The 25,732-nt window shown below is 38.7% G+C and overlaps 1 protein-coding gene across 7 annotated transcripts in view; it reads right to left on the bottom strand.

Annotated features, from left to right (window-relative positions):
* Window positions 1-25,732, bottom strand: part of DDX4 (DEAD-box helicase 4) — a 61,454-nt gene that overhangs the window by 8,361 nt on the left and 27,361 nt on the right. For 5 of the 7 annotated variants that reach the window (XM_060191051.1, XM_016186323.2, XM_060191053.1 and 2 more), the window contains 11 exons: window positions 18,739-18,840; window positions 17,623-17,703; window positions 16,596-16,643; window positions 14,316-14,363; window positions 14,178-14,225; window positions 13,619-13,761; window positions 12,595-12,747; window positions 11,676-11,830; window positions 9,276-9,405; window positions 8,158-8,324; window positions 2,265-2,410 (listed from right to left, as the gene is read on the bottom strand). In XM_060191051.1, the coding sequence (XP_060047034.1) occupies window positions 2,265-2,410; window positions 8,158-8,324; window positions 9,276-9,405; window positions 11,676-11,830; window positions 12,595-12,747; window positions 13,619-13,761; window positions 14,178-14,225; window positions 14,316-14,363; window positions 16,596-16,643; window positions 17,623-17,703; window positions 18,739-18,840 (1,221 nt within the window). The remainder of the gene's footprint in view (window positions 1-2,264; window positions 2,411-8,157; window positions 8,325-9,275; window positions 9,406-11,675; window positions 11,831-12,594; window positions 12,748-13,618; window positions 13,762-14,177; window positions 14,226-14,315; window positions 14,364-16,595; window positions 16,644-17,622; window positions 17,704-18,738; window positions 18,841-25,732) is intronic. The other 2 variants (XM_016186324.2, XM_060191054.1) reach the window with 2 other exon arrangements.

Here is a 25,732-nt window from a genome sequence, read left to right as displayed (position 1 = left end):
TCATTTTTAATTTATATATCAATGGTATATATGGTAAACAAAACTTCTCAAGTATAAATTATTTTTCAATAGAACTCAACAAAGTACTAAGTATAAACTATTTTTCAATAGAACTCAACAAACCCTGAAGAACAGAGACCTTTAAAAACACCTTCTAGGCAGCCAAGGGATGGCTCACTCCATTGAGTATTCTTTACCATATATGAGGACCCAGGTTTAAACTCCCCAACTACATATGAAAGAGAAGTTTCAAGTGCTGTGGTCTCTCTCCTTTCTGTCTCTCTCTCCTCTCCTCCTCTGCCTTTATCCTCTTAACTTGGAGGGAGGGTGTCTGCTGGGGGGGGAGGGGGAAGATCATGCAGGCATGAAGCCATTGCAGCAAAAGAAAAAAAAAGAGGAATGAGAGAGGGCACACTTTCTAAGTCAAGCTTCCCTCTCTTACAATTTTTTCTCAGTATTAGAAATTAGATGGTTTCTAGCCTTTTCTCTCAAGGCAGTGACATTCCAACTCAAACATAAATTGCTAAAATGGGAGGTGGGAGATGTGTAGTCTATAAATACATTTAGCCTGTGGAGTAGCTATAAGGTATTAAAATGGGAATATTAGAAATGTTTATAGCTAGGCACAAATTAAAGCTATCTTAAACAAACGTGATTGTCTTTAGAAATAAAAACTTTCTTTTGGGGTGTGGAGAAAAAGTTATAACTTTAAAGTCCTTTCCAGGTCTAAAATTCTTTTGAGTCCACAATTATAGTAAGTCGTATAAAGCAAAAAAAAAAAAAATTCAGAACTGGAAACACAACAACAAACTCATTTTTGAAGGGAGTACACATCATGATGTAAAGATGTTACTAGACCTTCATTTTCCCTTTTTAAATTCTATCAGTGACTTAATATTGATTTACAAAATTGTAAGAGAACAGGGTGTAATTCTGTACCAGAGTTCTACAGCCCCATCCTCTCCCTCCACTGGAAGCTACAGTTAGTTTTCCCAAGGTCAGATATGCTTGACTATTATTCTATAACTGTCTGTCTGTCTGTGTACATTTACATATATGTACCGGTTCTCTTTAAACCTATGGTCCTGCCTTCCCTTCCTGTCTAAGTGACACCTACACCTATTACTACTTCTGAATGTCCTTCCTTTTTTCCTCTTCTCTCTCTAAGTCCTGATGGAGTTCATAGCCCTCTGGGTAGACCTTTATTTTCTATAAAAAAAAATACATATACATTCCTGAACTCATTTTTTAGTAAAATATTATTGAATTAAGTCTCAAGTCCTCCCTAATTTTAATCTTTATGGAGGAAAAGGGACTATGTTCAGTAAATATGTAAAGTACTAAGACAGTTGGGGTCAGGCAGTGGTGTACCTGGTTAAGCAGACAGTACAAAGTACAAGGACCCATGCAAGCAAGGATCAGGGCTCGAGCCCTGGCTCCTCACTTGCAGTGGGAAAGCTTCTCAAGCAGTAATGAAGGTTTGCAGGTGTTCTCTCTCTCTCTCTCTCTCTCTCTCTCTCTCTCTCTCTATATATATATATATATATATATATATATATATATACCCTCCCCTTCTCAATTTCTCTCTGTCTTATCCAATAAAAAGGGGAAAATGGTCATCCGGAGCAATAGATTCATAGTGCCAGCACAAAGCCTGAGCAATAGCCCTGGAAGCTAAATAAATAAAGAAAAAAAAATGAAGTAATTCACAGTTGACACAAAAAATTTAGCCAGGGGCCAGGTGGTGACACACTTGGTTGACTGCACATGCTTCAGTGTGCACCCAGGTTCAAACCTCCAGTCTCCACCTGCAGGGCAAAAGCTTTGCAAGTGGTTAAGCAGTGTTGCAGGTGTCTCTCTGTCTCTCCCCCCTCTTTATCAGCCCCTTCCCTCTCGATTTTTGGCTGTCTCTGTCCAATAAATAAATAAAGGTAATACAATTTTTTAATTTAACCATAAAGTCTTTTATGAAAAGAACTTCAGAGGGGTAGAAAGCATAATGGTCATGTAGAATGTCGTTCATGGCTAAAGCACCAGGGTCCCAGGTTCAACAACCCAATACCACTATAAAATAGAGATGAGCAATATTCTGACTACATATTAATAAATGAAGAAGCTTCAAAGAAAGCATAAACAAAATATAGTCATTTAAACTCACACTAATTAAAGTTATATTCAATAAATACTTTAAATAAAATGCTAACAGCTCTTAGAAAATTGTTAAAAAATCAAAACCACAACAAAAATATAGTAATCTAAGTTACCTATGTTTCGTAGGATTTCAACAAGTTTTTCTCTTTTTGAGTACTGGCCAACTTGAAGAACACTCTGCTGAACATCTCTGCATGCTCCACCCACTTGTCCAACAGCAACAAATAAATAATTTGACTTTAAAAATTCTCCAGCCAACCTTAAAAGACAAGAGCTTATTACTTAAGTTTACCCTCTTCCATCAACACAGTAATAATACACTAATGCACATTTGTATCAACTTAATACAGTAACTTCAAGTGGGTGTGCTAAGCATGTGAAACTGACATTGTCAGAGTCTGTCAAACTAAAATACCAGAACACAACAAGGAGGAATTTATTAGGAACAGAATACAGTAACCCCACGGCAAACATTTTGTTCTTCTCTCACTGTTTTTATGTAAAGTACTGCTGAAAGTTGTTTTGTGAGAATATCAATTGTTAATTACTGTATTTGAAATGAACTATTATGTGAAAATATCAATTGTAAATTATTGCTAAAAGTTGTTTTGTGAAAATATCAATCGTTAATTACTGGATTTGAAATGAACTATTATGAGTGAATCAGATCTTAGACTAGTGCTTGTCACATCTCTAAGAGGTGGGTAGGTTTCTTCTTCAAAGGAGCATGAATAGAAACAACTATTTGCTGTGTATCAAACTGTTATCATATATAGCTGCCTGTGCCCACTCCACATTCTTTTAGTTGAGATGCTACTACAGTCCTTGCTTGTCTAATAAACATGTACAGATCTGAGGTCCAGCCCAAGGTGGAAGGATAGCGCTAGGTCAGGTATAAAAGAAGGGAGCGTGTGGGGCCTGAACTGCTGCCTGCCTGACTGATTCTGGCATGCCCTTTGGCAGTCAAGCTAGTCTGACTGGTGAGTACCTGTGACCTTCCCTTGACTGGACCTGAGCTACAGAGCAGGCCAGAGGCAACTTGGCAGGCCCTTTGGTCTGCCCTCACTGCAGCAGAGACTTAGAAAGAAAGGACCTTTGGGAACTTGGAGAAGCTTCATCAGTCCAGCACTCTCCACAATTGGATCCCCTTTACATTACCTAGAAACATGGGGGAGAGGAGAAAGGGCGAACTGCCAACGACAAAGCTAAGTTTCTCTTAACAAGGTCTTGGGGAGGCCTCCATCTATTTTCTATGTAGGGTAGTTTATAGGAGGTCATGAAAATGGTTCAAAATCAACATATCCAACATTTTAATAAATAATTGCAGCTCCTTTCTCTTCACCTGCTTTCTTATCATAAAGACATGAGGAAAGCTTTAGAGTAGGAAAAAAAAAAAAAGAGCAGGGAGGTTCAATTTGGGGCATGCCAACAAGAGTGGATGGCAATTCATTTATGAGTACAAACATCCTAATAAAGCTTAAACACCTGAAGCACAAAGAAAGACCAGATATACAGGTAATAACTGGAGACTGGGGATATTCCTCCACTCGTGCTGACGGCTCTATCTTAGCCGACTGGGCTTCAGTAAATGACCTCTCCCTATTATACGATCCCAAACAGCCAGGCTCTTTTCACAGTGCTAGATGGAATAAAGACTCGTCACCCGACCTGTGCTGGATTAGAACAGACAACGGCCAAGCCTTTCCCGCTACGAGACAAGTTCTCAAGATCTTCCCGCACAGTCATCACCGCCCAGCTATCATCCACATTGGTCTCCAGCTTCCACTGATTCTGTGCTCGGAGAAACTAAGATGGAACTTTCTGAAAGCAAACTGGCGTCTGTTCAGTGATCTTACCAACAAATCTATTCCTGCAATTCCAATTAACTCTATCCCCTCTGAAGATTCCTACAGGCGCCAAGCCATCTTCAAAGCAGCTTCCCAAGCCATTCCTCGTGGGAGACGTGCTAACTATACGCCTTGTCTTGATGCTGAATGTGAGCAACTACTAAAGCAGCATGATGAGTCGGGCGACCCAGATGTGGCTGACCATCTCATTGCCTCCCTGGATGCAGCACGCCAAGCCCGCTGACAACAACTCACGGAAAGTCTGAACTTCACCCACTCAAGTAGGGAGGCCTGGAAGCTTCTTCATAGTCTGGGTGCTGGTAGCCAACCCTCTCCCGTCTCCCATCCTCCCGTATCTCCAAACTCAGTGGCCAGTCACCTAGCTCAAGTTGGACGTGCTAAGATCGACCCAGCCTGGAAAAGAGAAATTTCCCATGAGTGGTCATCCCACTTCCGTTTATCTTGTCCATCTCCAAAACTCTCTCCCTTTACACTGTATGAACTGGAAGACGCTTTGAAGAGGGTTAAACCGGGAACGGCTGCTGGCTATGATAACATCACCCCAGAACTCATTCTTAACTTGGGCCCCGCGGCAAAGAAGTGGCTCACTACATTCCTGTCCCACATCTTGGAATCCGAATCTATGCCCAAAATTTGGCGTCGTGCGAAGATAATAGCAGTTTTGAAACCAAAGAAAGACCCAACACTGGCCACCAGCTATAGACCAATTTCTCTGCTCTCCGTGTGTTACAAACTCCTTGAGAGGCTGCTTCTGTCATGAATTTCTCCTCTTACAGAGAAATTCCTATCATCCGCCCAAGCTGGTTTCCACCCAGGAAGATCTACCTGCGAACAAGTCCTGGCTCTCTCAACTTACATTGAAAATGGATTCCAGAAGAATTTAAAGATGGGTGCTGTCTTTGTTGATCTCACAGCAGCCTATGACACGGTCTGGCACCGTGGTCTCCTAGTCAAGATCTCAAGATGCCTGCCTCCATGGGTGGCCAACACTATATCGTTTCTTCTCCAAAACAGAAGATTCCGGGTGCATCTGGGTGACAAGTCTAGCAGATGGAGACTTGTCTCAAGTGGCCTCCCCCAGGGCTCTGTTCTGGCTCCTACGCTATTTAATATTTACATCAATGACCTCCCAGAAACTTCTTCAAGGAAGTTCATCTACGCCGATGACATCTGCTGTGCAACTCAGGCATCCAAGTTTGACATCCTCGAGGAAACACGAAAGACATGTCTCTGATATCTGGTTACTGTAAAAATTGGCTACTAATCCCTAGCACTGCTAAAACGGTATCATCTGTTTTCCATCTACACCATGCCTCGGCCTCGCGTGAGCTTAATGTGCAGCTTGATGATACGAGAATCCGGCATGAAGCCCAGCCAGTCTATCTTGGCGTTACTCTCGATCGCACCCTGTCATTTCACGAACAACTCATAAAAACCGCAGCAAAGGTGGGTGCAAGGAATAACATCATTGCAAGACTGGCCAGCTCCTCATGGGGCGCGAGCGCTTCCACACTACGATCATCATCTCTGGCATTATGCTATTCCACTGCAGAATACTGTGCCCCAGGATGGTTCCGTAGCCCCAATGTCCACTTGGTCGATTCCAAATTATATTCCTCCATGAGGATAATTTCTGGAACCATCCGTTCCACCCCGGTTCCATGGCTGCCAGTTCTCAGCAACATCGCCCCACCAGATATTCGTCGGGATGCGGCATCATCTAAGTTCATTTCCCACGTCTACGCTCGACCGGACCTGCCAATATACGAGGATATCTTCGCCCACCCTGTTCAACGCTTGACGTCTCGTCATCCAATCTGGTCCCCTACGCCTACACTGAACTTCTCTGTTCCAGACTCTTGGAAACAGAGTTGGCAGTCAGCTGAGGTAAAGAACAAACACCTCATCACAGGCCCCTGCAAGCGTCCACCCGGCTTTGACCTAGCACGTTATGATTGGGCCCTCCTCAATCGCTATGGAACAGGCCATGGCCGGTGCGCCGCTATGTTCCATCGCTGGGGAGCCAGAGACGACCCGAACTGCCCCTGCGGCTCCAGACAGACTATGACCCACATAGTCCACGACTGCCACCTCTCCAGATTCAAAGGAGGTCTCGAAACTTTACATCAGGCTCAACCTGATGCTGTTGACTGGCTACGGAAGAAGGGCAAATGCTAGAAGAAGAAGAAGTGGAGAGTTACAAGCAGGAGTGAAGTTAAAGAAATGGATGCTGTGATGACTAAGAATGTGGGCTTTAGATAGAACAATGGAGCAGAAACTCAAGAATACACATATCCGACCGAAGGTCAGGAACCTATCCTGTTCGTCACACAGCAACAGAGTTTATAGTAAAATGTGGCTCAGCAGTAACAACTGCTGATTGTGAGTAGCACACAGTCGGTATTCCGGTGGGGCAATATCTGAATATTATCCTATTTCACACAAACTGAAAAACAGAAGAAATGCCATATACTAATTAGGTAGGTGATAACCTACATAATATTATCAAAGATGATGGGAATGTAGATAGCTCATTTCAAATGAAAAACTTTTAGATGTAAGAAAACATTATGTATGTACCACTGGGAACCTTTTTAAAAAGTACTGCCAACTGAACAAATGCTTTTTATAATTTAGATGTTTCTCTCCAATAAAGAGATCATTTTGATTTTATTCAAACAGTTCATAATCCAATAGTCAGCAGCCCTATGTGACCAGGGGACCAAATACACAGCAAAGAAAGTGAAGGACCAGACTATGACCAGAGGGCTCACAGGTAATGTTGTAACCACAACACAAGATGCTATCAGTTTGAAAGAAAATGTAACCAAGCACTGAAAGAACAGTTTAAGGAACAGCTTGTACGTGATTCTTTTTTTTAATAAATATTTTTATCAATTTTATTACCTTTATTTGTGGGACAGAGACAGCCAGCAATCGAGAGTGAAGGGGGAGATAGAGAAAGAGACAGAGACACACCTGCAACATTGCTTCACCACTTGCGAAGCTTGGCCCCTGCAGGTAGGAGCAAGGGGTCGAACCTGGGTCCTTGCACACTATAACACGTGTACTCAACCAGGCATGCCACCACCTTGCCTCACTTGTATGTAATTCTTATCAGGATAAGGCGCCGTTCAACAATCAAAGATCTTTATATGACATACAGGTCTGAGAAACAAGGGGTTGAAGTGAGAATGGCCCATCTATGATCATTTTTAGTGACCCAGACGGGAAATCTGTCTTTCCAAACCCCTTTAATAAAATAGGTTCTGGGGGTTAAGAGGTGCTTATTCCCAAAGAGAAAAACATCTGCAAGAGGAAACAGGGTCTTAATGAATGATTAACTCAAGATGCTGTCTGGGCACATCAGGCTTTCTGCAGATAAGGTCCAGCAGTCAGGAAACAGTGGCCATTCCAGCAAGGGTCTGTCACCTTAACCTCAGAATTCAGTGATTCTATGATACTCAAATATTTGTCAACTATTAGTATGTAAATCTTTTTTTAACAAAAAGCTCGATTCTCCCAAACTCTGTGATTTTGGTTTGGAAGACAAATTATAATTTAAAAAAAAAACTTACATAATAAGCACCTAATAAATTCTTGGTTGGTACAATGCTGTACATTTGCTATACTAAGCTATGCAAACATGCAATACACATACACATTTTAATAAAATGTGATGTGAATTCAAAGTCAGGGATAAAAAGTACAAAATGATATAGAATATGGTAAACATTTAGTAATGTATCTACTCTTAAATTATGTTAAATATTTTTTTTTTAAATCATTGAACCTCTTAAGCCAACAAAAAACCTAACTTGGATAGTATACCTAATCCCAGCTCTAAGCCCAGCTTCCTGCACTGGAGGAAACTTTGTTGCTTATGTGGCCAGTATCTTTGTCTCTCTCTACATCTCTCTCTATCTCTCCCCCTCCCTCCCTCTCTCTCTCTCTATCCTCCACCCTTTTCTAACTGAAAAGCAGATCCAGAGCAGCAAAGCCCTAGTGACAAAAAAAAAAAAAAAGAAAAAGAAAGAAAGAAAAAAATCTCTCTCCAAAATAGAATATTCACATTGGTTCTCCTTCCACAAAAGCACCTATGTTCATTAACAATTATTTTTACTAAGACAAAGGTTACCTCTGAATTTCTTCTGGGAAAGTTGCACTAAACATAAGTGTTTGGCGCTGTTCTTTTGTTGGCATCCCGGGGCAAGAAATTAATTTCTTCATTTCTGGTCCAAAACCCATATCCAGCATGCGGTCAGCTTCATCCAGAACTAAGTATTTGACTTGTCGGAGCCCAATCTTTAAGGATATTTCCAAAAGTTAAAACAGAAAAATACACACTGATCACTATATTAAACTACACTATTTAAATAATATAATTACTGTTTACCTGTTTTCAATTTCTCTAGTACTATATAAAATATTTAAAAGACTAAAAGAAATGAGATCAATATAGCACAATAACATTTTCAACAACTGTTTTAAGTTCTGGCAAGAATATGGAGAAAAAAAGAACTACTGTACACTGTTAATGGGAATGTCTATTCCCTAAGGAAAATAATTTGTGGAGATTCCTCAAATTAATAATGAGCTCTACTTTATGATCCAGCAACCCCTCACCTAGGTATATATTCAAAGAAAACAAAATCACTACTCCAAAAAAAAAAATAAGTCTACACCTATATAATTTTCAGTGCTATTTACAATAGCTAAGATGGAAACAACCCAAGTACCCACAGATAAATGTTTAAAGAAGATACAGTAAATACACACACATAGTGGTATACTACCTAGCTGTAGGAAGGATGAAATCTTGCCTTTTGCAATACAGACAGAGTTGGAGATAGTCATTCTACACAAATTAAGTCATAAGGAGAACAAGTATCAGATGTTCTCACTTAAGTGGCATACAACAAAACAGAGTCAAACAAACACAAGCCCTGAGGATCTGATGGAGGACCGAAGTCACAGAAGTGGGAGAGGATGGGGGACAGTCACTGGTCATGTAGGTTCTACAGTGGCTCCGCAGGGGGTGAGCATGTGGTGTGGTAATGCAAAATCTGATCACAGTTGAAAGTGGAGCCTAAAACATGTAGAGTCTTGTAAAACAACTTTACCTCAAAAGTAAGAAAAATAGATCATGGGGAGCTGATACAGACTGGTGCTTTGATAAATATGTCTATTTTTATGTCATTCTTTTTCATAACAAAAATGTTAATTCTACAAGGCTGGTATCCCTTGAGCACCTACCTTTTCTTTGCTGATGATGTCCATCAGCCTCCCAGGGGTAGCACACAATATATTACAGCCCTGCACTATTTGTCGGATTGAATGTCCCAACTGAGTTCCTCCATATATAACAACAGCTCTTACGCAAGTCCTATTGACAATAACAAAAATGTCATTTTCTAGTTATTTGAAAGGTAGGCCTTTGTTCCTAAGACGTAAAACTAATAGATCCAACTATTTAAAAGAAAAATAAATTCTGCCCAGGAAGAAGTGAAAAAATGAGCAGCTGTTTAAGAAATGTATGCAATCTAAAAACAGACTCTTCAGAAATAATGGTAAATACACCTTTACCTACACACAAAAAGAACCCCAAAAATGAGCAGATGATAAATAAAAAACACAAAGTGTTATACATTCTCTAGCATTAAGCATTACTTTTAAGAAGAAGACAAATGAAGATTAACACACGAGTTTTCCCTCAAGTATGGTAATACCACTTCAGTCAGATATAGGGAAGCTACTGTTACTCAAGAGCTGAATCAATAATGTTTTCACTATTTGAAGATACACTTTTTTTTTTCACAAGGGTTATCACTGAGACTCAGTGTCTGCCTGGCTCCACTATTTTTTTTTCTTCTTCTTCTTTCTTTTTGATAAAGAGTGAAGAGGCAGAGAGGAGAAGAGAGACACCCACAGCACTAGTCATAAAACCTACAACCTAGAGGTGGAGACTGGGAGCTTGGACTGTGAGCCTCACACATGGTGATGTGCATTCTACCTGCCACCCAGCCCCTCTAGTGAAATTTTTAAGTAAATCTTTTGACTGGGGACATAGCTCAGTGGTTGAGGGCATGCCTCACATTTATGAGGCCCTAGATTTGATCGGCAGCATGAGCACACACACAAATTAAATAATAATCAAAAGTGACTTTTGTCAGAATAAACATGTGGAAATATATTGATCTATGGCCAGAGATATGTCTATAAAATATTTTTTGTTGCAAATAATCTTTCATATCAAGACTGAAAACCAACTAAGTAGATAAAAAGAGATGACCTGAATTTAGTCTACCCATACAGAAAAACTACACAATCACTAAAATAAAGGGGTAACATTCGAATTCACAAATTTCCTCCAAAATGCACTTAAAAATAAAGAAACAGGGAGTCGGGAGGAAGTGCAGCGGGTTGAGCACAGCTGACTGAAAAGCACAAAGACTGGCGGAAGGATCCCAGTTTAAGCTCCCGCTCCCCACCAGCAGGGGAGTGGCTTCACAGGCAGTGAAGCAGGTCTGCAGGTGTCTGTCTTTCTCTCCCCCATCTTCCCCTGCTCTCCTTTTCTCTCTGTCCTATCCAACAACGATATCAACAACAACAATAACTACAACAATAAAACAACAAGGGCAACAAAAGGGAGTAAATAAATATTAAAAAAATAAAATAAAGAAGGGTCGGGTGGTAGCACAGCGGGTTAAGCTGCATATGGCGCGAAGCGAAAGGATCGGTGTAAGGATCCCGGTTTGAGCCCCCGGCTCCCCTCCTGCATCAGGGCCACTTCACAAGTGGTGAAGCAGGTGTACAGGTGTCTATCTTTCTCTCCCTCTCTCCATTTCTCTCTGTCCTATCCAACAACGACATTAATAACAATAATAATAATAATAACCACAACAATGATAAAACAATAAGGGCAATAAAAGGGGGAAAAAATAGCCTCCAGGAGCAGTGGATTCACAGTGCTGGCACCGAGCCCCAGCAATAACCCTGAAGGCAAAAAATATATATAAATAAAATAAACAACAAAGCACACACATGGACCCAGGATCGAGTCCTTAGTCACCATATAAGAGCACTTTTTTTTTAATATTTTAAAGTTAACTATTTCCTTTTTTTAAAAAAATTTTCCCTTTTGTTGCCCTTGTTGTTGTTGTTATTGTTGTAGTAGTTATTGTTGTTGTTGTTGTTGGGGTAGGACAGAGAGAAATGGAGAGAGGAGGGGAAGACAGAGAGAGGGAGAGAAAGGTAGACACCTGCAGACCTGCTTTACCACCTGTGAAGCGATTCCCCTGCAGGTGGGGAGCCGGGGACTTGAACCAGGATCCTTACGCCGGTCCTTGTGCTCTGTGCCACCTGCGCTTAACCCGCTGCATTACCGCCCAACTCCCATAAGAGCACTTCTGTAGTCTCTCTCCTTTCCCTGCCTCTCTTTTCCTGTCTCTCATCTTCTACCTAAGGGGGGAGGCATAGGGAGCAGTGGAACCATGTCGGTGCAAAAAAAAGGAATGAATGACTTTAAAATAAGAACACCGACAGAGTATGTGACCATTACTCAAAAAGATGACTAACATGTATATATACTGCACTATTTCTATAAATAGTTCCGAAGAAAAACTTGTTTGTAGCTTTAATACCAGATTTACTTACCCAAAAGAAAATTTTCTGGCTTCCAAGTAGATCTGATTGATCAGTTCTCGAGTTGGTGCAACAATAATACATTCTGGTTCCTGTAACTCTTTGAAACGACTAGCAGTTATCCCATCTTGCATCATATGAGCCAAAATTGGCAAGAGAAAAGCTGCCTAGAAGTTAAAGTGTATAATTTACAGGTTTAAAATACATGACTTTTCTGTCTATATAAAGCTAGTCTTTGTGCCAGTATAGTCTTTAGTCTTCCTTCTTAATCTTTTTGGTAAATTTGAGATAAAAGAAAACAATGTTTATTCAGATAAACTTTTAATATCCAGATAATTGTGTTCAAATTATGTAACATAAAATAAATGATAAAATTCATCTATCCTATAAAATCTTTCTTTTTAAAATTCATATCCATGAATTCTAAATAACTACATTTCTTTATACAAGGGAATATATTCCTGAGACCTGCCAATCAGATGGTTATCATTATACATCTCTTAGAAGTAGCATCAAGTGATGTTACCTCCTACTAAGAAGTGTAAGGCATACAGCTATGTCTCATCTTTACAACTCTAAACCAGCCTGAGCTATATGACATAGACTATTTATTACCTTCCTGTGTTTTATAGTCACTGGCCCTCACTTTCTTTTTAAATACTATCATCTTCCAGAAAGAAATGAATACATAAAATATTAGCATCTGTGAACCCCAACATTCTAGACTTGAGTTAAAAATTCTTTCTTCAGAAGTACACATGCCCCAGTAAAAGCAGAAATCAGAAGCAAAAGCAGGAACATATATCACAGTTCATTGACATCATCCAGAAACTGTCTACATAATAAAAAACAGGTTGCCTGAGAAAAATAAGCTTAAAAAGGCACTATCATCTTGGATACAGGGCAGAATATATGTGTGAAAATGACTTACAGTCTTTCCAGACCCTGTCTGAGCACACGCCATTAAATCTCGTCCTGCTAATATAATAGGAATACTGTATTTCTGCACAGGAGTCAGCTTAGTATAGCCAGCTTTAGCGATGTTTTTATTCAATGTCTGACAGAGATTGGCTTCTTCAAAGGTCTAAAAAATAAAAAGGAACAATGATTAAGTTCTCTATGTCATAGTAAATTCACTCCATAAGCATATTACTCTGAACTGTAACTCTTGTGAACACCACCTATATGCTAAAGTTCCATATACCTCCATTCAAAGGTAATATGCAGAGATCACATATATTACTTGAAAGAACTGAGGGCTCTTAGTGATTCTAAAAACATTGTTATATTTATTTATTTATTTCCTTTTTTTGCCCTTGTTGTTTTGTTATAGTAGTCATTATTGTTGATGTTGTTGTTGTTGGATAGGACAGAGAGAAATGGAGAGAGGAGGGGAAGACAGAGAGGGAGAGAGAAAGATAAGACACCTGAAGACCTGCTTCACTGCTTGTGAAGCAGCTCCCCTGTAGGTGGGGAGCCGGGATCCTTACACCAGTCCTTGCGCTTTGTGCCACCTGTGCTTAATCCGCTGCGCTACCACCCGACTCCCCTAAAAACATTCTTTATGCCCCTTTACACCCAAGATATATAAGTAATTCTGATTTGTACAAAGACTCATTATCAAAAGGAAATTCTGAAACCCCCACTTCTTAGAAAATCACTCCCCTTAATCACATTTTCTCAAATACTTAGGAAGTAGAAATACAGAATCTCTAGGAAAAATATCCTCTTTAGGATATTTTCAATAAAATTCTTATCGTGGTTTGGATGTACTCTCTTTCATGGCCACAATTAATTCTATTATAAATTGTAGACATGGTTCCAAATTACCACCTAGTACATGAGGTATTATAGGAAACCAGTTTCTTCTCTTTTATTTTAATGTAAAGAAATGTACTATGTATTTTAAAAACCAAAGTTTAAACAGTCAATACAGAAGCAGTTATTACACTGACCAAAATTGCTGGTGGTGCATCATGTCCAGATACTTCTACAAGAATAGTATCATATTTGTCAAAGTTTATGCCTGTCTGATAATGTGCAAAGATGGAGTCCTCATCCTCAGGAGGAGGAGGTGGTATGTAGGTCACTTTTGGTCCTTGGAAATCAAATAAAAAACAAGAATTTACATTACAAGGACTAGAAGATCATTAAGAGGAGCATAAATAAAAGCTGACAAAATCACATTTGAAATATTGTAAAACTTTCCCGCTGTTTATCATTACAGTGCTCACTGCAAATAAGTTTATTGTTTTTTTAAATTTTTTATTAATTTTATTTTTGAGAGAGATGAAGAGAGACACACAGAGAGAAACACCAGAGCACTGCTCAGCTCTGGCTTAAGGTGGTGCAGGGGGATTGAACCTGGGACTTCGGAGCCTCAGGATGAGAGTCTGTTTGCATAACCAGTATGCTGTCTCCCCTGCCCTATTCTGTTTAAGATAGTTTGTGTTTTTATTAAAATGCAACATTCATTCATTCACATGATCACACACACAAAAAAAATTAAGATACCTTGGGTGTCACCACTTTCTCCTCCTTCAGCTTCTGACTTCCAAGAATCTGAAAATGAACCAAGAGATGTTTTTAAAAGATCAAAGGAAAAAGATTTTTCACTATAAAAATACAATATTTTATTTAAAAGAAACTTACTCTTTCCAGAACCAGTTACTACTTCTTCATTCAAGCCTTTGTAACCACCTATTAACAAAAAGTACAATGACAATCAAGACACAAAACTGTACATCCTTTATTTTCATTCCTTGTTTTCAAAGAAGTTCTACCTTTTATTTTAATTTATTTAGAGGGAGAGAGAGAGAGAGAGAGAGAGAGAGAGAGAGAGAAGGGGATGCGGGGGAGAGAGAGAGACCGACCAACCAGAACACTACTCAGCGCTACCTTTCAGCAATAATTCTGAGGATTGAATCTGGGATCTCAAGAACCTCAGGCAAGAAAGTTTTTTTGCATCACCATTATGTTATCTCCACAGCCCTCCAACAGACATCTGTAAAGTTCCTTTATGCAAGTGATACTTGAGACAACTATGGCTGATGAAATTTTTATTTTAAGTTTACTTAGTATGCAAAATATGAAGATGAGATTGTTATACATTACCGATTTTAAGTTTCTACTTTTTCTTCCTAATTCCTAAGTAAAGAAATATATTTCTTGGGGGGCTGGATGATGGCGCACCTGGTTGAGCACATGCATTACAATGTGCAAGAACCCAGGTTCGAGCCCCCAAGGCCCACCTGCAGGGAGTAGCTTTGCGAGTGGTGCAGGGCTGCAGGTGTTTCTCTTGTCTCTATCACCCCCTTCCCCCTCAACTTCTGGTTATTTCTATTCAATAAATAAAGATAATAAAAAATGTAATGTATTTTTAAAAAAACATATTTTATTTGATAGAACAGAGAAATTTAGAGGGATGGAGAGATAGAAAAGGAAAAAAAAGACAACTGCAGTACTGCCTCACCACTCATGAGGCTTTACCCTGCAGGTGGGGACAGGGGGCTGGAACCCAGGTCCTCTGCATGATCATATATGAACTTAACCAGGTGTGCCACCACCCAGCCCACAAAAAATGTATTTCTAAAAGGAATCTGAATACCCACCTCTGTTGCCATGTTCCAAATACTACTGCCAGCTTCAATGATTCTCTAGGTTTCAGAATCTTCTTGAACCATGACTATAACTCATTACAGTAATAGGAAAGCAAGCAAAATCAACCAAGGGAAAAATCCCTGGAGGACCTTCCAGAAGAAACCAGATATGAGCTTCTAAGAGTTTTCTCCCACCACTACCACACAGAACGTGCTTACTTCCCTCTGCGATAAGTTAATGATGATTCACTAGAAATGTTTTCTAAGCAACTCACTAGAGCACAAAAGCACGAAGGTCTTTATTAAGGGCTAATGCTGGCACCTTCTGTGTAACACACAGCAGAATTCCATCCCCAGAAGAAACACAACTACTCAGCATAAACCACAATATTGTACAGTTTGGGCACAGTGAACCCATCTTACCAGTTAAGATGGTGAGACCCCTTCAACCCAAATTCCCAGGGAAGGGTCGCCCTTGTAAGGACTCATAATTCAAATAGCAGTGAATATAGTTAACTCTTCATTATAAACTCATTTCTAAACAATTAATCAGACATTATAGCACTCTAAGGTAATACAGCCCATCAGAATATGGATTGTATTGACTGGAAGGAGCTGGGGAAGTTAAGTAGTTCAAGGTACTTCTGGATTTGAGTGCTCTCAAACTAATACTGATCATTTTATTGACTTACTAATCTGGAAAACATTTTCAACTTTTATATGACAATTATTTTAAATCTGAATTCTTTTTGTGGTCTGGGGGCCTGCAGTATGTGCAGTGTCACTGCTCTCCGGCTGACGCTTTTATTCAGACAGAAAAACGCGCTATCAGAGCACGCGCACGTCATTACATTCCCGTGCAATGCCAGGACTTTGGCCCAGGCCACAGGCAAAGCAGTGCACATGTCCTACACAGTGAGACATCTCTACAGGCACTGGAAAACATTTTATTACAAGATCATATATACTAAACTTTCATTGTTCTCCATACCAAATCAAGTAAGCCAATCAAAGTTTTTAAAAATCTAAGAAAAAAAAACATTGTTTTAATAACGAGCTATACATAATCCAATTTTTGTATAATACCCCATTTTATATTTTTATTAAATATATGGATTTTATGTGATTTTCTTATTTTAATTACAAATGAAGTTCTGATGAGCATCCTTACTCATGTGTTTAAAAACATACCTAAGGTGCATAACCCCTATACTGGAATGACTGTACTGCCGAGTACGAATTCTCTTCAACAGGCTGTGCAAATTTCATACTCTTTAAACCAAATTTGGATTGTAGTAGATTTAACTGCTTATAGACAAAACAGGAAACTCACCTCGCCCACTTGCACCACCACCTCTGCTTGGATAAGTGTCACCATTACCTGTGAAATAGGATTTCATAGAATATTTGGAGAGGATAAAGCTCCTTCTCTTAAGCATATAAATACTCAAACACTGAGTCTTTGGGACTCAAGATTCCAAGTCTCTCAATTCTAGACTTAAATATTTTTCTCATTTGAACACTTAGATTTGTAAGACTTCATTTTTAGAGCAATCCTACCTGCTCAGCAAAACTGAAAAAACAGGTTTTCCCATATAACTCATGTCACCAACTCCACATATTTTCACTTATTATCAAACAACCCCCAACAGTGTCCCTAAGTGTAAGTGATGACCATACACTAACACAACATCATCACCTGAAGTCCAAGCTTGCATTGGGGTTCACCCTTGCTACTGCACACTAGATGGGTTTCAACAAACGTGTGATGGGGTTACTCCTCCATCACTGTAATATACAAGGTGCTTTCACTTCCTGAAAATACTTCAAGCACCATTTATTCCTGTCTCCCTCAATACTGATCTTTTTACACTTGCCACATTGTTTTTGTTTTTTCCTGACTGTCACTTATGTTAAACTATTCTGTATGTGCTCTTTTCAGATTGGCTGCTTTCATTTAGTCATTTGCATTTAAGGTTCCATCACTGATAACTCATTACTTTTGAAGGCTGAATAATATTCCATCAGTTTATCTACATTTGAACCCTTCTCATCAATAACTGTGTTATTTCATGTTCTCCTCAAAATTCTTTCTTTGAGATCAACACAAACTTCATTTTCTTCCTCCAATTAAAACAAAATAATCTATATCTCAAATTGACTGGTAGATAAGAAAGAAAGAAATTACGGTTCACTAGTTTTTAAAGGTAGCAAAATGTCCACGTATTCTTTGCCTTCAGATTTAAAGGCAGAGAAAATCATAACTCAACTTAGTGTATTTAAGTATGTGTTACTAATCCTGGAGCTCTCTAATAGCTTATGTTAATGATTAATATTCATCAGCAAAATATATTTCTCACCTGTGTCACTTAATGCTGGTCTTCTAGAACCAAAGAGGCCACCAGAACGCTGTGTCCCCTCATCTTGTTCATACTCATTACCTAGATCAGTAGAAAATAAAATTAGCTTACACTGCTTCTAAGACGTTTTTAAATTATGCAGCAAAGATAAAAAACAACTTGTGGTATCCAAAGATATATACAGTAAAATAGTTTAAATTTAACAAATATCAAAATTAATTTTCTAAATATGCAATGAATTTCTCAAAGATTTTTTTCCTTTAATTACAAATTACTTCCTTAAGAATGTATTTATAAAAGTAGTTTGGGCCAACAATATACCAAAATATGGTATAAGTAAAAGCCAAGTAACCTGAGAGCAGCAGCAATTTCTGTTGGAGAAACTACACGTGACATTACTTTACTAAGTATTTCCAAATAGTTACCCTTGCTCCCACTGTTGACAAATTTAACCTTATAAGTCCTAAAACAATGCTTCAACTTTCTAACCATTTTTAAAGTAGTAATTCACTCATCTGCAGTACCTATATCAAAGCATTATTACAAATTTATTTTTTAGCTTTAATTTATTTCATGTTCTCACAATTCTTTGAGATCAACACAAACTTCATTTTCTTCCTCCAATTAAAAAATACAATCTATATCTCAAATTGATTGATAGATAAGAAGAAAGTAAATCATGGTTCACTAGTTCTAAAGGGTAGCAAAAACCCTAACCTACCCTCCAATATTAAAAGAAACATAGAATCCAAAATACCTAATAAGATTCAAGGAAAGATGGCAAGAGTAAATTATGGCAAGCTATGTCGCATTAGTAAAAGATGGTATGTTGGAGGAGACAGAGACATAAAGCAGACCATCTACATGATATATGATCATTACCAAGGCTCTAAAATATTTTCAACAACATGTAGCATTACAGAACTGAGTCACACAAACTTCAAAGATCAATATATTCCAACTTGACCAGTATGCAATAAAATATAATATACAATATAGGAAAATATGTACCAGTCACAGTGCTAAACTAATCTCAAAACAACCTTGTGTATTTTTTTAAAATAAGTCATTTCCTTCTTAACAAACAACACAATAAATTTGCAATCCACTACTAACTTGGACTTCCTAGACCAAATCCTGCATGGCAACCTCGGAAACTACCTCTTCCACCTCTTCTGGATGACCCTGAAGCTTCAGAATCATTTCCATCTTGATAGCCTATAATGTTAAAACACAAACACAAGAACACAAAACAACAACAAAGAAATCTTGGGGTCATAGTGGCCACATTTAATTTAAGCCTTGCTTATTTCAATGACTTAAATATTTTAAGACTTAAAAAAGTTACCTACTATGAAAGACCACATTTGGTCTATACATTTACCAATCTAAGTAGATTTGGCTATGATTTTTAAAATTCCATAGTTTCTATGGATATGCAAACAAAAAAGATTAAAAGGAAAATGTGTCACTTAAAAAACACTGAAAATTGCTACAATTGTACCATTAACTGGATCTCCACATTCCACAGGAGGACCATATAAATCCTAGGCTTACATTTGTTCGCTACAGACAATAGCACCTTATTCAAAGCACATACATACATTTAAAGTCTGATTTCCTGTTATAAACAAAACATTTAAAATTCAACTGAGTATCAAAAAATCAGTAGAAATAGTTCTAGTTTGATCTCACCTAAAGAAGAACAAGATTAATTCAAAAATCAGTTAAGCAAAAATATACAAAACATGTAAGTTTAAAGTATATATAAGATGCAAACCTACAATCCTTCACCCAGTATAACAAGATACTGAGACCTGTCTACAAGGGATTGAATGAATGATTAAGGGCAAATATAATTTGCTGTGACTTTTTGTTTGAAACACTGCTTTGCTTTTCCCAGATCTAAGGTATTTTCCTTCCTTTTCTTTCTTTATAGAATAGACTCTATGATCTTTAGCCATTTGGTAAGTTCTATTTTATTTTAAGAAAAACTGAAATATTTGCTTTTCTCTTCCTAAAGCAACAAAAAATGGTAAGTTTTAGAAAGTACTATTATGTTTTTATTTTTATTCATTTATTTGATAGAGACAGCCAGAAATCGGAGGAAAGGGGGTTATAGAAGAGGGAGAGAGACAGAGACACCTGTAGGCCTGCTTCACCTCTCATAAAGCTTTCCCCCTGCAGGTGAGGACCAGGGGCTTGAACCTGGGTCCTTGTGCATACATGTGCGCTCAACCAGGTGTGGCACCACCCAGCCCCAGTGCTATTATTTCTCATAGTAATATTTGTTTATATAAAGCCAAGTAAGAGTATTTTCTCTATAATAGATAAATTAATTTTACTAAGATTACTTGGCAGAAAATCAAGTGGAGAGAAACTATGCTTCACTGGCCATCATTTGGTGACATCAGTCAAATCCTTTTTTATTTTTGAAATTTTGCTTTCTGCCTATATAGTAGACTGGATCCTGAATTTTTATATCTCACATTTCTTCCAGCTTTTCTCCTTTGAAATATGGTATCTTGCTATCCTTTTTTGATATCATACAAATTGGCAATGGAGAACTTGATAAAAACTTCAATGAAATCATAAAGGCAGACCTTGGCACTACTGATGTTTTCTAAATATCAGATGACATTGGAGACACCAAAGTCCAAGAGAACTTGTCATTTAAAGGTGTGTCAACACCTAGAAATCTCCACTGGTCATTTCTAGAACTCCCAACTGGGTTTTTGGCTTGCTTCAGTCCTCAACCTTTTGCTCCCATAGAAATTCTACTATGAACATAATATAGGCTTGATTTTGGGACTGGAGGCTGGGTGGTGGAGCACCTGCTTGAGCACACGTTATAGTGGCACAAGGACACAGGTTCGAGCCCTTGGGCCCCACCTGCAGGGGGAAAGCTTCACAAGTGGTGAAGCAGTGCTGAAAGTATCTGTCTCTCTCCGTCTGTATCACCACCCCTTTCCCTCTCGATTTCTAGCTGCCTCTATCCAAAAAATAAATAAGGTAATTAATTTTTTTTTAATTTGGGGGAGACTGACCTGCATGAGTAATTCTAGGAACTGGACATAACTGGCAACTAGACTGATAAATTTTCAGGGCTGAAAAACTATGGAATAACAACAAATCAACTTCTAAATTATCCTGAAGTTGTGACACTGACTCTGAAAGCTATCTTAGAAAAACACTTACATATATAAAGGAAGAATTCTCACAAGGGCATCTACCTTAAGAACAGTAAGTTGAGTAACACCTACACTATTTTCTAAGAGAAAGTAGAACTTTCAAATGAATGCCTTTGTTTCTGTACTCCCTGACAATCTCCCTTGCTTTCCTTGTCTCCTTCCCAATGCCCTTGATCTAAAATAAATTATGTGTGATGGTGTCTATAACCATATGGGCAGGTTGCTCAGTCTTGTTGAGTCTCTCTTATATAAAGACTGGAAAATACTATTGTTATTAAACTTTTTTCCCTTAAAAATAGAATCCCAATATAAATGTCTTTAGGAATCGTGTTTTATTCTTGAAAATTTTAAGTTTTAAACAATTTAAAAATAAAAAGGTAAACATAAACTCGAAGATGGCTGGCCTGGTATGTATGGTTCTGCCCAAAAGCCATCATGCCTGAGGCAGCTTCAAGTTCAGACCTCTCTCTCTCTCTATCTCACCCACCAGAAATAAGTAGATAGATAGATAGATAAATTCAACAATAAAGTAAGCAAAAGACTTGAATGGGCATTATACAAAAGATGATATCCTATGTTAACTCTTTTTTCAGTCACCAGGTGCCAGATGCTAACATGCCAACCAGACTTCCCTGGGCAGACGACCCCACCAATGTGACCCAGTTCCCCAGAGCCCCGCCCCACTAGGGAAAGAGAGAGGCAGACTAGGAGTATGGATCCACCTGTCAACACCCATGTTCAGTGGGGAAGCAATTACAGAAGCCAGATGTTCCACCAGTTCTGCATCCCATAACGACCCAGGGTCGTCCATACAGGGTTAAAAGAATAGGAAAGCTATCAGGGGAGGGGATGGGATATGGAGTTCTGGTGGAAGGAACTGTGTGCAATTGTACCCCTTTTATCCTATGGTCTTGTCAATGTTTCCATTTTATAAACAAATTTTTTTTAAAAATATATCCAAATACCACAAACATATCAATTACTGTACATTTCATTAGTTTACCAAAGAAGTGAAACAATGGGCTCTCTTGCCAGCGCTTCATCTCTCTTGCCAGCGCTTCACTTCGGTGCTTAAGACGCAGGAAAGGTTACTGCGTGGGGTGGCCATTTTCGCTACCTCCACGGGGCCCAACCTATTACTCTCGCACCCAACTCTGAGGTGCCTGCGCAAATAAAGATTTGTGCTCCCTCGATTAGACTTCCGGAGGCGGAGCTACGAGCAGCAGATCGCTTTCTCTCCTCTCCTCTACTCTCCTCTCCTCTCCCGGATCAACTAGGAATACCAAAGGAGACCACCCAGGACCGAAACAAGACAGGACTAGAATGACCACAGGAACCCAGTAAATTACCCGTGAGTACAAACACGTGTGGCTGGTGACGGAGAGGAGAGAGGGGCCTAAGGAGAGATTAAGTGACTGCTAACAGTTCAGCAGTTTATCAGTTGAGACACCACCTCCAGTCTGCTCCACCAACAAGGGGACAGCTGAAGAGAGGAGAGGACTCCCCAGAGACTCACCAAGTGCAACTCTGAGTCTTCATTGCTACTACCCTCAGAATCTGGAGGAGCGACAGGAAGGGACACCAGGGGACAGAGATCTAACCAGGAAACTCAGGAGAAGACCTATACCTCGGTGACATAGCTGAGGGGCTGTGAAAGTCTCTTTGCATAACCACTGGATTATCTCTGCCACACCCTGCTTTATCTCTTGGTCAGGAGTCAGTGATTAAGCTAAGAAGCCTATTGATAGTTTAATAAAAATAAAAAGAAAGAGGCTTTTAAACCACTGAGCTCCAACTCAGGATTTAAATAACTGTTAACTTCCACCACTGTGAACCCTTTAATTAACTTACTTAGACACAAGTCAATCCAAGCAATAGTGATCAATAATTTGAAAAGTACTGATAAAGAGAACTCATAACATAATATATAAAATGGTTAAAACAACAAGAAAAAATATTGGAGACTCGAACCAGGACAAGAGTCCAGCTAAAAGTCCTCCAGAGGGTGAAGCACAAAATAACAAGTTCAACATCCAAACATTAGCTAAGGAAATAATAACAGGAGTGAGTAAAGAATTTGAAAAAATTGTAATCAGAAATGCAGGAACAACAAATGAGAATATGGAAGAAAATACTAATTATCTCATGGTTATTAGAGAGCTGAAAGCTGAGATCACTGAGCTAAGAATGCAACTAGCTGAACAAGCTAAAACAGTATCAGAGCAGGGCAACAAAATAGATGAACTCCAGAAACAGTAGAGGGCAGAGAGAATAGAATCTATGCGGCTGAAAACAGAATTAGCAAGATTGAGGATGAATTAGAAACAACTAAAAAAGAAGTAAGAGATCTCAAAAAGAGATTAAGAGATGCTGAAAACAACAACAGAGTCCTATGGGATGACTTCAAAAGAAACAATATACGCATTATTGGCATAACAGAGGAAGAGAGAAGGGGAGGAAGAAAGCATTTTCCAGGCCATAGTAGCTGAAAACTTCTCTAGTCTAGACAACATCAAAGACATAAAAATTCAAGAAGCCCAGAGGGTCCCAAACAGAATTAACCCAGACCTAAAGACACCAAGACATGTCATACTTAGAATGGAAAGGAATAAGGATAAAGAAAGGATCCTCAAGGCTGCAAGAGAAAAACAGAGTCACCTACAAAGGAAAACCAGTAAGATTAGCAGCAGACTTCTCCATACAAACACTACAGGCCAGAAGAGAATGGCAAGATATCTATCGAGTGCTCAATGAGAAAGGCTTTCAACCAAGAATACTATATCCTGCTAGACTGTCATTCAGACTAGATGGAGGCATCAAAATCTTCTCAGACAAGCAACAGTTGAAGGAAGCAACCATCACCAAGCCTGCCCTGAAAAAAGTTCTGAAAGGTCTTCTATAAACAATCAGACCACCACAAATAGGACATATATCAAAACTCTACAAGAATAGCGTTAAAATATCTTCAATCTTTGATATCAATAAATGTCAATGGCCTGAATTCACCTATTAAAAGACACAGAGTAGGAAGATGGATCAGAAAACACAACCCAACAATATGCTGTCTACAGGAAACCCACCTAACTCAACAAGACAAACACAGACTTAAAGTGAAAGGATGGAAAACTATCATACAAGCCAATGGCCCACAAAAAAGGGCAGGAACAGCTATTCTCATATCTGACATGATAGACTTTAAAATAGATAAGATTAAAAAAGATAGGAGTGGACACTACTTAATGCTCAGAGGATCAGTCAATCAAGAGGACTTAACAATTATTAACATCTATGCACCCAATGAGAAGCCATCTAAATACATCAAACTTCTACTGAAAGAGCTACAGCAATATATTAACAGTAACACAATCATAGTAGGGGACTTCAACACCCCACTCTCACAACTTGACAGATCATCCAGGCAGAAAATCAGTAAAGACATTAAGGGAGCTAAATGAAGAGACAGATAAACTAGAACGATTGGACATTTTCAGAGTCATTCATCCCAAGAAACTGGAATACACATTTTACTAAAATCCACATGGGTAATTCTCAAGGATAGACCATATATTAGGCCACAAAGACAGCATCAGCCAATTCAAGAGGATTGAAATCATCCCAAGCATCTTCTCAGACCACAGTGGAATTAAACTAACACTTAACAATCAACAAAAGATTAGTAACAGTGCCAAAATGTGGAAGCTCAACAGTACACTTCTTAACAACTTCTGGGTCAAAGAGGAAATCAAGGAAGAAATCAAAATGTTTTGAGAGTTCAATGAAAATGAAGACACAAGCTATCAAAATATTTGGGACACAGCTAAAGCAGTCCTAAGAGGGAAGTTCATAGCTATACAAGCACACACTAGGAAACAAGAAAAAGCACAAATAAACAGCCTGATTGCACATCTTAAAGACATAGAAGAAGAACAACAAAGGAACCCTAAAGCAACAAGAAGGACAGAAATCACTAAGGTTAGGGCAGAAATAAATAACATTGAGAATAGGAAAACCATACAAAAGATCAACGAAAGTAAATGTTGGTTCTTCAAAAGAGTAAACAAAATCTACAAACCTTTAGCCAGACTCACAAAACAAAAAAGGGAGAAGACCCAAATAAATCGGATAGTAAATGAAAGAGGAGATATCACAACAGACACCGCAGAAATTCAACATATCATGCGAGGCTTCTATGAACAACTATATGCCACCAAGCTAGAGAACCTGGAAGAAATGGACAATTTCCTAGATACCTACCAACTTCCAAAACTAAGTAAAGAGGAAGTGGATAGCATGAACAGGCCCATCACAGCTAATGAAATTGAAACAGTTATCAAAAATCTCCCCAAAAATAAAAGTCCTGGACCAGATGGTTTTACAAATAAACCTTCAAAGAAGAACTAATACCTCTACTTTTAAAAGTCTTCCAGAAGATTGAAGACACTGGAATACTCCCTGCCAGCTTCTATGAAGCCAACATCACCCTGATACCAAAAGCAGACAGGGACACAACCAAAAAAGAAAACTACAGACCAATATCTCTGATGAACATAGATGCAAAATATTGAACAAAATTCTAGCCAACCAGATACAGCAGTATATCAAAAAGACTGTTCATCATGACCAAGTGGGGTTTATCCCAGGCATGCAAGGTTGGTTTAATATACGTAAATCAATCAATGTGATCCACCACATCAACAAAAGCAAGACCAAAAACCACATGGTCATATCAATAGATGCAGAGAAAGCCCTTGACAAAATACAACATCCCTTTATGATCAAAACACTACAAAAAATGGGAATAGATGGAAAATTCCTGAAGATAGTGGAGTCTATATATAGCAAACCTACAGCCAACATCATACTCAATGGTGAAAAACTGGAAGCATTTCCACTCAGATCAGGTACTAGACAGGACTGCC

Source organism: Erinaceus europaeus, chromosome 5 (genome assembly GCF_950295315.1).
Source record: "Erinaceus europaeus chromosome 5, mEriEur2.1, whole genome shotgun sequence".
NCBI classification, from domain to species: domain Eukaryota; kingdom Metazoa; phylum Chordata; class Mammalia; order Eulipotyphla; family Erinaceidae; genus Erinaceus; species Erinaceus europaeus.
Note: the sequence above shows the minus strand (reverse complement) of the source record. Positions and strands in the feature narration are given on the sequence as shown.